The following is a 14,188-nucleotide window of genomic DNA, read 5'->3' on the forward strand; positions in this document are numbered from 1 at the left end:
TGAAACACACAGAACCAGAACCTGGTACTGAGACATGTTGTGTTTGAGTATTTTTGTCAGTAAAATCATTCCAGAACTTCTGCTCTTGCATCTTATACTGCTCTATATTTACTCTCACTCACTTAAAACTGTGCACTTATATTTATATTATATTGTAGATATGTTTGTACTGTTTAATTTGTATTGTATTGCACCGACTACGCCAAAACAAATTCCTTGTATGTCCAAAAACGTACTTGGCAATAAAGCTTTTCTGATTCTGATTCTGATTCTGATTCTAAAAGTGTTGAAGCATTAATCAGTGATTATATATTTGTTACTGTCAGACAGATTCCAGGAGCTGAAATTCACTTTTCTAAATTGGGTTGAATCCCCTCTGACCTGCTTCACATGAGGGGGATTTATACACACTGGGGGTCCGAATGCTGTCCTGTTCTGACCTTAGATCAGGGGGTCCAACTCAGTTACAAAGAGGGACACAATTAAACACTGGCTCCAAGTCCAGGGACAAACTCAGGAAAATATTTACTAGAATAGAAGATATGAACTTTGTTTTTCAGCTGAATTCTATAAAATTATTCACAGAAATATGAACTGAACTGTTTTAAAGTCATCCTGGAGAAAATGTAGAAAAACTGATCTGATGAAGGTTTAAAGAGATTAAAAACATTAAAATAAATGAACCATCAGTATTTTTCATGTCTTCTATCTTCCTCTTTATCAGCAGTTTTTCTTCTTATTTCTAATAAAACCATTTGACCACAGGCCATTAAAACAAGGGAAACATTCTCTGGATGAAAACCCAAACATACAGCTACTAACATTGGAGCTGATGGGCAGGGACACTAAAGCCTAACAATGCCTCCACCTTCCAGTCCAGATCATCCACCCTCTCTGTAGATGTTACTGAGAGATGCAACAGCAGCACCGGGAGCTCGTAGCCTCGTACAGAGGAGAACGGGAGCACCAAGTGTCCTCTCCAGGACTGAAGTCTTAGAGAGTTTCTGGGATTCTTCCTGCGTTCCTCACCGCTGCCTATGTTGGCTCAACAGTATTAAATAATGCTGCTGGGAATGGGAGTGGGAATTTCCTGCATTATCAGCTCTAAATCCACTGGATTCTGGGAAGTTCTGGATAATAGCTGTAACACCACACTGAAATTCAACTTGTTGTTTCATGTTTTCTGCTCATTATTTAATAAATCATGGGAGGAAGTTTGAAAAAGAAAGAAACTTTAACTAGACCAAACCAGTGGAGAAGAAACCAGACTTTACCATGAAGATCCTCAGTGTAGATCAGTATAATATCAGCCATATGTCTGCAGTTTAGTTTCAACACAACTTTCACATCAGAAATATCAGAACTAAGCTAAAACATGGTGTCTTACTTCAATTTCTGTAGTTTGCAGAAAGGAGTCCGTAGAAAACCACAGAGCTCCTTCACTCCAGAATCTTTCAGGTCTTTGTTCCAGCTCAGGTCCAGTTCTGTCAGATGGGATGGGTTGGACTTCAGAGCTGAGCCCAGAGAAGCACAGCTGATCTCTGACAAACTGCAGTCCCACAATCTGAATAAAGAATAAAACATGTGAGCTAAAGCCAACAGGATGCAGGTTAAAACAGTCCAACAGAACCAGTTAAAGAGCTCTCATTAATATTAATGACAACATGCTGCTGCTTCAATAAAGACCTGCTGACTTCAGCTCTTAAACTCTGTCAGCTCCACCAGCAGCTCCATCAATACAAATTCAGGTTCTGCAGCCAAATTATTCAAGTTTCACAGAAAACAAACAAGTCAGGAGGAATTTTGGAAGAAATATGAACAAATGTAGATTAATGCAGATAAATTCAACTATTTGAATTATTCCACAGCCATAAAAACATGATGTCATTGAGAATATTTAGCTGAAAACTGATTTAAAGAGCTGAAACACACAGAACCAGAACCTGGTACTGAGACATTTTGTGTTTGAGTATTTTAGTCAGTAAAATCATTCCAGAGCTTCTAAAAGTGTTGAAGCATCAATCAGTGATTATATATTTGTTACTGTCAGACAGATTACAGGAGCTGAAATTCACTTTTCTAAATTGGGTTGAATCCCCTCTAACCTGCTTCACATGAGGGGGATTTATACACACTGGGGGTCCAAATGTTGTCCTGTTCTGACCTTAGATCAGGGGGTCCAACTCAGTTACAAAGAGGGACACAATTCAACACTGGCTCCAAGTCCAGGGACAAACTCAGGAAAATATGTACTAGAATAGAAGATATGAACTTTGTTTTCAGCTGAATTCTATCAAATTATTCACAGAAATATGAACTGAACTGTTTTAAAGTCATCCTGGAGAAAATGTAGGAAAACTGATCTGATGTAGGTTTAAAGAGATTAAAAACATTAAACTAAATTAACCAGCAGTATTTTTCATGTCTTCTATCTTCCTCTTTATCAGCAGTTTTTCTTCTTATTTCTAATAAAACCATTTGACCACAGGTCATTAAAACAAGGAAAATATTCACTGGATGAAAACCCAAACATACAGCTACTAACAATGGAGCTGATGGGCAGGGACACTAAAGCCTAACAATGCCTCCACCTTCCAGTCCAGATCATCCACCCTCTCTGTAGATGTTACTGAGAGATGCAACAGCAGCACCGGGAGCTCGTAGCCTCATACAGAGGAGGAGAACGGGAGCACCAAGTGTCCTCTCCAGGACTGAAGTCTTAGAGAGTTTCTGGGATTCTTCCTGCGTTCCACGCCGCTGCCTATGTTGGCTCAACAGTATTAAATAATGCTGCTGGGAACGGGAGTGGGAATTTCCTGCATTATCAGCTCTAAATCCACTGGATTCTAGGAAGTTCTGGATAATAGCTGCAACCCTACACTGAAATTCAACTCATTGTTTCATGTTTTCTGCTCATTATTTAATAAATCATGGGAGAAAGTTTGAAAAAGAAAGAAACTTTAACTAGACCAAACCAGTGAAGAAGAAACCAGACTTTACCATGAAGATCCTCAGTGTAGATCAGTATAATATCAGCCATATGTCTGCAGTTTAGTGTCAACACAACTTTCACATCAGAAATATCAGAACTAAACTAAAACATGGTGTCTTACCTCAATATCTGTAGTTTGCAGAGAGGAGTCTGTAGAAAACCACAGAGCTCCTTCACTCTAGAATCTTTCAGGTTGTTCAAGCTCAGGTCCAGTTCTGTCAGATGGGACGGGTTGGACTTCAGAGCTGAGACCAGAGAAGCACAGCTAATATCTAAAAAACTGCAGTCCCTCAATCTGAATAAAGAATAAAACATGTGAGCTGAAGCCAACAGGATGCAGGTTAAAACAGTCCAACAGAACCAGTTAAAGAGCTCTCATTAATATTAATGACAACATGCTGCTGCTTCAATAAAGACCTGCCGACTTCAGCTCTTAAACTCTGTCAGCTCCACCAGCAGCTCCATCAATACAAACTCAGGTTCTGCAGCCAAATTATTCAAGTTTCACAGAAAATCTGAATAAAGAATAAAAATGTGAGCTGAAGCCAACAAGATGCAGGTTAAACTGAAAGATTAATAAATAAATAATAAAAATGTATAAAATTAATTTCTCTGAATCTTAAAGTCACAGAAACATGATGAACTGATGTCTAATATTTGATCCAGTGAAAATGATTGAAAGAGTTCAAACAAGCAGAACCAGATCATGTTATGATTTGTGAAGGTCCAGAACAAGGTATGTTTATTAGTCTCCTCCACGAGAAATCTGTGTTGGACAAAGGGCAACACTGCAACATACAGGTCCTTCTCAAAAAATTAGCATATTGTGATAAAGTTCATTATTTTCTATAATGTAATGATGAAAATTTAATATTCATATATTTTAGATTCATTGCACACTAACTGAAATATTTCAGGTCTTTTATTGTCTTAATACGGATGATTTTGGCATACAGCTCATGAAAACCCAAAATTCCTATCTCACAAAATTAGCATATTTCATCCGACCAATAAAAGAAAAGTGTTTTTAATACAAAAAACATCAACCTTCAAATAATCATGTACAGTTATGCACTCAATACTTGGTCAGGAATCCTTTGGCAGAAATGACTGCTTCAATGTGGCGTGGCATGGAGGCAATCAGCCTGTGGCACTGCTGAGGTCTTATGGAGGCCCAGGATGCTTCGATAGCGGCCTTTAGCTCATCCAGAGTGTTGGGTCTTGAGTCTCTCAACGTTCTCTTCACAATATCCCACAGATTCTCTATGGGGTTCAGGTCAGGAGAGTTGGCAGGCCAATTGAGCACAGTGATACCATGGTCAGTAAACCATTTACCAGTGGTTTTGGCACTGTGAGCAGGCGCCAGGCCGTGCTGAAAAATGAAATCTTCATCTCCATAAAGCTTTTCAGCTGATGGAAGCATGAAGTGCTCCAAAATCTCCTGATAGCTAGCTGTATTGACCCTGCCCTTGATAAAACACAGTGGACCAACACCAGCAGCTGACACGGCACCCCAGACCATCACTGACTGTGGGTACTTGACACTGGACTTCTGGCATTTTGGCATTTCCTTCTCCCCAGTCTTCCTCCAGACTCTGGCACCTTGATTTCCGAATGACATGCAGAATTTGCTTTCATCCGAAAAAAGTACTTTGGACCACTGAGCAACAGTCCATTGCTGCTTCTCTGTAGCCCAGGTCTGGGGAATGCGGCACTTGTAGCCCATTTCCTGCACACGCCTGTGCACGGTGGCTCTGGATGTTTCTACTCCAGACTCAGTCCACTGCTTCCGCAGGTCCCCCAAGGTCTGGAATCGGCCCTTTTCCACAATCTTCCTCAGGGTCCGGTCACCTCTTCTCGTTGTGCAGCGTTTTCTGCCACACTTTTTCCTTCCCACAGACTTCCCACTGAGGTGCCTTGATACAGCACTCTGGGAACAGCCTATTCGTTCAGAAATTTCTTTCTGTGTCTTACCCTCTTGCTTGAGGGTGTCAATAGTGGCCTTCTGGACAGCAGTCAGGTCGGCAGTCTTACCCATGATTGGGGTTTTGAGTGATGAACCAGGCTGGGAGTTTTAAAGGCCTCAGGAATCTTTTGCAGGTGTTTAGAGTTAACTCGTTGATTCAGATGATTAGGTTCATAGCTCGTTTAGAGACCCTTTTAATGATATGCTAATTTTGTGAGATAGGAATTTTGGGTTTTCATGAGCTGTATGCCAAAATCATCCGTATTAAGACAATAAAAGACCTGAAATATTTCAGTTAGTGTGCAATTAATCTAAAATATATGAATGTTAAATTTTCATCATGACATTATGGAAAATAATGAACTTTATCACAATATGCTAATTTTTTGAGAAGGACCTGTAATACAGAAATACAGCAACACCAGCAACATCAATGGCAATAATAAATAGATTTAACAAAGTTCAGGGTAAAAATCTTCAAACACATCCCACCATTTATCTTTGTTTCTCTTCATCTTCTTCCAACTGGTCATTTATTAATTTGATTGATTGATTGATAGGAATGAATGAATATTTAATATGATTGTGTTCATATAAAGGAACCTTGTAACTTCTCCCTGACTCCAATAAAACCTACTCAGAGGACAGTTGATGTTTTGTTTCCAGATGAATGTTGTTAGCCTGTTTAATGTTGATCTGTTCAAACAGATCTTGGACATTAGATGGGATCAGGGTAATTCAGTTCAATTCATTCATTCATTCATTCATTTTCTATACCCGCTTCTTCCATACTGGGTCAAGGGGTCAATTCAATTCAGTTTTATTTATATAGTGCCAATTCAAAACACGTCATCTCAAAGCACTTTACAAAGTCAATTCAATCCAGTCAATTCGTAGGCAGGACATGAAAAAAAAAGCTCTCTTCCTTTCTATTTCTTGCTCGTTTGTGACTTTCCTTGTAGGGTTGTGTCCTCAGTATGTTGAATAATGTTATTAAAAGTAATAGTAGTTATAGCATTATTCATTATTAGTCCATATTTTACCTGTATATATGTTTTTCTATGTTCAACCAGCAATGTCAACAATGGTATTAGGAGGAAGGTGTCAATGTTACACCTTTATGATTACATCTAAGAATTTATTTGCACCCAAAACACAATTAAACACAGCAACTCTATAACCATATATGTCTAAATAATAGACTTCTTCTTATTTCATAACACTGATAAACAAAAGCTCAACAAACTGTCCTGAGACTCAAGCCTCTGTCTGATTGGCCCTGGCTCTCTTGAGCACAGCTGACTTGACTTTGCCTAATGAAGCCATTGTAAAACATTTTCATAAGCATTTCATTCCTTTATCAAAATGACTTCATATTACTGTGGTTTTCTATTTACTTGCTGTTTTGGTACACTAAAAAAATGACCAGATGTCTGTGATTTATTTTTTCTCTGCCATTTTAACTGACCCGGTTGGCTGACAATTGGACACACACACATAATCACACACACACACTATAAAACAAACAAACAAAAAACTAATATGCATAATTAATGATAATACATAAAATATATTTTTTCCAAAGAAGCAGATCAATGTTTTGTATCAAGTTTCTTAACAAACAAAACTGAACAATCTTTGACTTTAAAAGAAATTAGATATCTGTTGAACTGAACATTTAAGTCAAGTGATAACTACTAGCCTACAACCAGATTTAGTCTTCTACCTCCACTACAACTGAAAAATGCAAGGGAATCCTTCTTTTCCAAGATCATCAGCTAAAACATTAACAATGCTTGTGCATTATTTGCCACGGTCGACAGGTTAACAAACCCTCCTGTAACTGTAACATCTGAACTCCACTCTACCAGGGCCTGCAATGAATTTGCTAACTTCTTCACTGAAAAAAACCCAAAAGATCAGAGAGGCAGTCAGCACATCCACATCAACTCCAGTACCAATGTTATCTCCAACTAGCACTGATTTTGACAAAATTTCCCAATTTCACCAAATAAACTACAAAATCTTAGAAGAAACCGTACAGCAACTAAGCTCTTCTTCCTGCTGACTCGATGTTTTACCCACAGCTTTCCTTAAAAAAGCTTTGCCTGTAATAACATCTGATTTAACAAAAATAATAAACACGTCCCTTTTGTCAAGTGTTTTCCCCCAGGCCCTAAAAACAGCAATTATCAAACCTCTTTTGAAAAAGAGCAACTTGGACTAGCTGCTACTACAGAACTACAGGCCTATATCAAACCTCCCCTTCATCAGTAAGATTATTGAAAAATCTGTGTTTCAACAGTTAAACAACTTACTAACAACGACCAGCCGCTTCGATGTCTTCCAGTCAGGTTTCCTGCTCACCACAGTACAGAGACTGCTCTTGTCAAGGTGTTCAATGATATCTGTATAAATGCAGACTGTGGAAGAACCACAGTGCTGGTATTATTGGACCTTAGTGCAGCATTCGACACTGTTGATCACTCCATTTTATTAGAACGCCTGGAAAACTGGGTCAGCCTTTCTGGTACAGCAATCAACTGGTTTAAATCCTACTTGAAGGACAGGGACTTTTTTGTGTCAGTAGGTAACTTTACATCAGAGACCACAAAAATCACATGTGGCGTTCCCCAAGGGTCCATCTTAGGGCCCCTCCTATCTACATACTCCTCCTAACTCAGATTTTAATAAACAACGACATAAGTTATCATAACTATGCAGACGACACACAGCTATACGTTACGATGTCACCAGGTGAACCCATTCAAACGCTGGGTAAATGCTTAGAAGAAATCAGTGCATGGATGGGCCAAGATTTTCTTCAGGTGAATCAAAACAAAACTGAAGTAATAATCTTTGGACCAAAGGAAGAGCGTTTAAAAGTAAACACACAGCTTCAGTTAATACATCTAGAAACCACCAATCAGGCTCAAAACCTGGGTGTAGTGATGGACTCAGACCTGCACCTTCAGAGGCACATAAAGGTAGTAACTAGGTCGGCCTTCTATCACCAAAAAACCATCTCCAGGATTAAAGGACTAATGTCTCAGCAGGACCTTGAAAAACTAATTCATGCATTCATCTTTAGTAGAATTGATTACTGCACCCCTCCTTGAACCGCCACCTTAACGTGGTGGAGGGGTTTGAGTGCTCGAATGATCCTAGAGGCTCCTAGGGGTCTCCCATGGCAAACAGACTCTAGGTTACGGGTCAGACAAAGAGCGGTTCAAGAACCCCTCATGACGACTACAAAATCGAGGCACGTGACGTCGCCCGGTACGGCGGAGCCAGGGTTCCACCCTGGAGCCAGGCCTGGGGTCGGGACTCGTCGGAGAGCGCCTGGTGGCTGGGTTGCTCCTCGCGGGACCCGGCCTGGCCAAGCCCGAACGATAGACGCGAGACCATCCCCCAGCGGGCCCACCACCTGCAGGGGGGAACCGTGAGGGAAGGTGGAGACCTTGGCGGCCCAATCCCCGGATGCTAAGGCTGGCCCTAGGAACGTGGAATGTCACCTCGCTGGGGGGCAAGGAGCCTGAGCTTGTGCGGGAGGTCGAGAGATATCGACTAGAAATAGTCGGGCTCGCCTCCACACACAGCGTGGGCTCTGGAACCCAACTCCTTGAGAGGGGCTGGACTCTCTTCTACTCTGGAGTGGCCCACGGGGAGAGGCGGCGGGCTGGGGTTTGCTTGTCGGCCCCCAGCTCCGCCGTCTCGTGTTGGGGTTTACCCCAGTGGATGAGAGGGTCGCATCCCTGCGACTTAGGGTTGGGGACAGGTCTCTGACTATCATTTCAGCCTATGGGCAGAGTGGTAGTGTGGAGTACCCGGCCTTCTTGGCGTCCCTGTCGGGGGTGCTGGATAGTGCTCCTCTTGGGGACTCCATTATTCTGCTAGGGGACTTCAACGCCCACGTGGGAAACGACAGTGACACCTGGAGAGGCGTGATCAGGAGGAATGGCCTCCCCGATCTGAATCTGTGCGGTGTTTTGTTATTGGACTTCTGTGCTAGTCACGGATTGTCCATAATGAACACCATGTTCAAACATAAGGGTGTCCATCAGTGCACTTGGCACCAGGATACCCTAGGCAGGTGGTCAATGATCGACTTTGTTGTCGTATCATCAGACCTTCGGCCGCATCTTTTGGACACTCGGGTGAAGAGAGGGGCTGAGCTGTCCACTGATCACCACCTGGTGGTGAGTTGGATCCGCTGGGGAAGCAGTGCTTTGCCAACACTGTTTACAGTGGGGGTGGGGAGCTGCTGACCTTGACTGGGGACATTATCGGGCAGTGGAAGGAGTACTTCGAGGATCTCTTCAATCCTACCATCACGCATTCCCTGGTGGAAACAGAGGCTGGGGACTCGGGGTTGGACTCTTTCATCACCCAGGCTGAAGTCACCGAAGTGGTTAAAAAGCAGGCGGGGCTTCGGGGTTGAATGAGATCCGCCCTGAGTACCTCAAGTCTTTGGATGTTGTGGGGCTGTCATGGTTGACACGCCTCTTCAACATTGCGTGGCGGTCGGGGACAGTGCCTTTGGATTGACAGACTGGGATGGTGGTCCCCCTACATAAGAAGGGTGACCGAAGGGTGTGTTCCAACTACGGTGGGATCACACTCCTCAGCCTCCCTGGTAAGGCCTACGCCAGGTTATTGGAGAGGAGAATCCAGCCAATAGTTGAACCTCAGCTTCAGGAGGAGCAGTGTGGTTTTCGTCCCGGCCGTGGAACACTGGACCAGCTTTATACCCTCTATAGGGTACTCGAGGGTTCATGGGAGTTTGCCCAACCGGTTCACATGTGTTTTGTGGACCTGGAGAAAGCATTTGACTGTGTCCCTCATGATGCCCTGTGGGGGGATGCTCCAGGAGTATGGAATCGGGGGCCCTTTATTAGGGGCCATCCGGTCTCTGTACAAGCAAGCAGGAGTTTGGTTTGCATAGCCGGCACTAAGTCGGACCTGTTCCCGGTGGATGTTGGACTCCGGCAGGGCTGCCATTTGTGACCGGTCCTGTTCATAACTTTTATGGACAGGATTTCTAGGTGCAGCCAAGGGCCGGAGGGGGTCTGGTTTGGGGACCAGAGGATTTCGTCTTTTCTTTTTGCAGATGACGTGCTCCTGCTGGCCCCCTCTAGCCAAGACCTACAGCATGCGCTGGGGCGATTCGCAGCCGAGTAGGAATTGGCTGGGATGAAGATCAGCTCCTCCAAGTCCGAGGCCATGGTTCTCAACTGGAAAAGGGTGGCTTGTCCTCTTCAGGTTGGAGGGGAGTTCCTGCCTCAAGTGGAGGAGTTTAAGTATCTCGGGGTCTTGTTCACGAGTGAGGGAAGAATGGAACGGGAGATTGACACACGGATCGCTGCAGCTGCCACAGTAATGGGCGCTGTGCCGGTCCGTTGTGGTGAAGAGAGAGCTGAGCCGAAAAGCGAAGCTCTCGATTTACCGGTCGGTCTACGTTCCTACCCTCACCTATGGCCATGAGCTTTGGGTCATGACCGAAAGAACAAGATCCCGGATACAAGCGGCGGAAATGAGCTTCCTCCGTAGGGTGGCCGGGCACTCCCTTAGAGATAGGATGAGGAGCTTGGCCATCCGGGAGGGGCTCGGAGTAGAGCCGCTACTCCTCCACATCGAGAGGAGCCAGTTGAGGTGGCTCGGGCATCTATACCGGATGCCTCCTGGACGCCTTCCTCGGGAGGTGTTCCAGGCACATCCCACCGGGAGGAGGCCCAGGGGACGGCCCAGGACATGCTGGAAGGTCTATGTCTCTCGGCTGGCATGGGAACGCCTTGGGCCCCCCCTGGAGGAGCTGGAGGAGGTGTCTGGGGAGAGGGACGTCTGGCCGTCTCTGCTGAGTCTGCTGCCCCCGCGACCCGGTCCCAGATAGAGCGGAAGACGACAAGACGACAACGAGTTGTACTTTTATTGAACATTGCTATAGTATTTTTTTATATATATATTTGTGTTTCCAATGGTTTTTGGTGGGGGCCATCTTTGTGGGGGACATCTTTATGGAAGGGGGGTCACATCCCCCTGTGCTTTCCTCACGACATGTGACTATGTGAAGCTAGACAGCCAGCGAACAAAATGAAAGATCTCTACACAAGGCTTGCTTTTCTTGACTTGACTGAAGATCCTTTATTAATAAATGTTTCCTTTTTTCTTTGTAACTGAAATATACAGAAAGAGAAACTAAATTACTGACTGATACCAATGCGTTAATGACACTAAGTAGCACATTTTAATGACTAGCCTAGCTTAAACACGAATACACACATTAGCGCCACATTTTTATCTTCACTCAAAATGATTACAACTGATACTCAAGAGCTCTCTGAACAAAATACCCACAAAGACGAATATTTCCCAAGGCAGAAGCGTGTACAGCACATTTAGCGTGTTAATGAGCTGTATTTTCCTTTAATTGTAGAAAAACTTGTTTTCCTGGAGAAAATACGTCAAAAACAGTTTAGTGACAGCACTCACTAACTTACGTAATTCACGTACAAGTCTGACGAAGGTGAGATGTCTCAATCTGATTAAATTTCAAACCCAAAAACTTTTAAGTTTTTAGCATGGATTTACATAAACTAATTATAAACTATGAACATATTTATTGTCTTATCTAGGTAACTTAATCACATTCATGAATTTATTACTGTCTTTGAACAAAAGGCAGCACATTCCCTGCTTGATATAATCACCTAATATCACAATGGACATCATTAAAACCCTGCGATGGACTGGCGACCTGTCCAGGGTGTACCCTGCCTCTCCAGAGTGCTGGAGATAGTGGGTCGCGGGGAAGCTGGTGTCTATGGAATAAGCGGTAGAAAATGACTGACTGACTGACTGACATCATTAAAACATGTTTAAGCACATTTAGCTATTTAACATCAAATGATAATCACTCAGTCTCAGAAAGCAAAACAATTACCTTAGAAACTGGTCTTAAGAACAATCCCATTTTGTACAATCCACACTTTCACTTTGCGTACCCTTTTGTCCATGCTGGGAAAGATTTTTACTATCAGTCCCATGGGCCATTTGTTCCTGCTGGCCTGGGAATCTTTCAGCAGGACTATGTCTCCATCTTTAACATTTGGCCTGGTCTCAGTCCATTTTGGACGGCTTTTAAGGTGTGCAAATATCTTCCAAGTCCTTTGTTCGATCCTCAGCAGGGAAGGCTTCCACGACCTGACTACAGTTTGATGCCACTTTGTGAAGGCGTAAGTTAGACTCTGCTAACATGGTTTGAGTTCTCTTAAGTAGGTCGATTGCTTCCTAAGGCGTAGCAACTGATCAACATAAAACTGACGCTCAGCAAACTGTCTCATATCAGAGCCATGTTCTTGTTCACCCTGTTTTGCTGCCCGTCTCATGCACTAAATGGCGACACCAGGTAACAGCTGTTTCCAAACACGTGAACTTTCATCCAAAACTTGATTATGTTCTTTTTAATGTCTTGTCTTCATACCACAAATAGTGCAAATAGTCTCTGTGGTCTTCACCCACAACAAATAAAGCAATAAAACATTTGCTGCATGTCAGCTGTCAGGGCTATGGGCTCTTTAAGGAAGTGCAACAGCACTCCTAACAGAGAGTTGTTCAAATCAGGTCCACTAAGGAGCACTTGGTTGAGGGCAACTCCGTCACACTCTGCACTAGAGTCAAACACAACCCGTATTTGTTCTGGCTTCTGTGAGTGGTATACAGCAAACGTGGGCAGATACCAGCATTCTTCATCAGTTGGCAGAGGCGGAGCATGTTCTGCTTGATAACTGTCCATTTATGGTTTCTTATTTACGGTCTTTCCCAGCGAGGAGAGATGTTTTAGGGATTGATTCCTATTATTTGGAAGCTTTCTTCTCTGAGAACGAAAGGGTAAAGGTGCCACCCAGCTGTTCTCGTTTTGATAGATCTTCTTGTTCATCATCGTTAAGAATGTTTTGTCGTCTGTTGACATAGCTCATTCATTATCATAACCGGACCTAACAAACACAGTGTGTCCTAAACTGTCTGTGTTGCAGGCAATGTCTAAAAGGCCCTATAATTCTCTTTAACGTGAATTGTTTGGGCAAGGCTAAAAGTAGGATGCGCAACCATTATCTAAGGTGTGCGTTTTATAAACATTGACCTCTGACTGACCGTGCATATTCCCTGAACACACCTCTCCTACGATAACCCAACCTAGGTCCAGTCCTTGGGGGTAAGGTGCATTATAACCCAACCTAGGTCTAGTCTTTGGGCTTATGGTGCATAAGTGGGCCCTTGATTTGCTCACGTACCATTTGGACCCTGAGAATGTCCCTACCCAGGAGTAAAAGGATTGGAGCATGTTGGTCAACAGATTCGATTTTGTCTACAACTGAGAATAGATGAGGGCGATGCTACGCAATCTCAGGAGAGGATATTTCGGTTCTATCAACTGGAACAGTCGCATTCTATTAAAAGGGGGTAGCTGGATGTTGACCTTTCCATCCATGGACTCGAAGAAATTTACTGCTCTACTTCCTAATACTGCATTTCCAGAGCAAGCATTTAAAGTATAAGGGGTGGACGTGGCCTTGATATTGAAAAGGCTACAAAACTCAGCCAGCGACCTATTGGACTGTTCATCTATCACGCGTACATTTTCATTGCTTTCTCTTTTTGGCCTCCAGGGTATGCTTCAACTAAGCAGATCTTGGAGCATGAGCATGGGCCATAGCTTCCCCAACTCTCAACCTCCCCCCAGACAGGGTTCCCTGATGGTCCTCTACGCTTTGCAGCAGGCCTCCAAGGCACCTGCTCAGCTCCAGGTTGGATTCTTCATTGGTTTCTCATACACCACGACCACAGCCAGCCTACAGACCAGCTTATTGGGCTATCGTCTGCTACTACACCTCCCAGCATACATTGCAACTCATCGATGTTGCAGCTCAGCTGGCATCGTAGCACTGACGTCACCAGTTATAAAACACGCAAGAAAGCAAACTTTGGTTGCCATTTCCAGTGTATCTCACGGGACAACACATCTGAGGCATCTTTGGAGATATAGAAGCTCGCAGGCGAGTTTACGTTTCCTCCACACGCCATTTCCTGGAAGAGCTTGAAAGATTTGTGATGCGCCACGGCAAAACCAGGAACAAGTCGGCAGAACACAAAGGGAGAAAATGAGAAAAAAACGTCAATTTCTGAGAAAATAGTGATTTTCGTTTTATTGCAAAATGTGCGAGTTGAAATTA

General features: G+C 43.5%; 1 protein-coding gene across 20 annotated transcripts in view; it reads right to left on the reverse strand.

The window, feature by feature from the left end:
- LOC124858137 (NACHT, LRR and PYD domains-containing protein 12-like) overlaps positions 1-14,188 on the reverse strand; it is a 102,303-nt gene that overhangs the window by 59,878 nt on the left and 28,237 nt on the right. For 10 of the 20 annotated variants that reach the window (XM_047349996.1, XM_047349997.1, XM_047349992.1 and 7 more), the window contains one exon: positions 3,114-3,287. The exons of 8 other annotated variants lie outside the window; for them this stretch is intronic. In XM_047349996.1, coding sequence (XP_047205952.1) covers positions 3,114-3,287 — 174 coding nt within the window. Of the gene's footprint in view, positions 1-1,387; positions 1,565-3,113; positions 3,288-14,188 lie in introns of all 20 variants that reach the window. 2 more of the 20 variants (XM_047350009.1, XM_047350002.1) reach the window with 1 other exon arrangement.

The sequence above is a fragment of the Girardinichthys multiradiatus genome, chromosome 21 (assembly GCF_021462225.1).
Source record: "Girardinichthys multiradiatus isolate DD_20200921_A chromosome 21, DD_fGirMul_XY1, whole genome shotgun sequence".
Lineage (NCBI taxonomy): Eukaryota > Metazoa > Chordata > Actinopteri > Cyprinodontiformes > Goodeidae > Girardinichthys > Girardinichthys multiradiatus.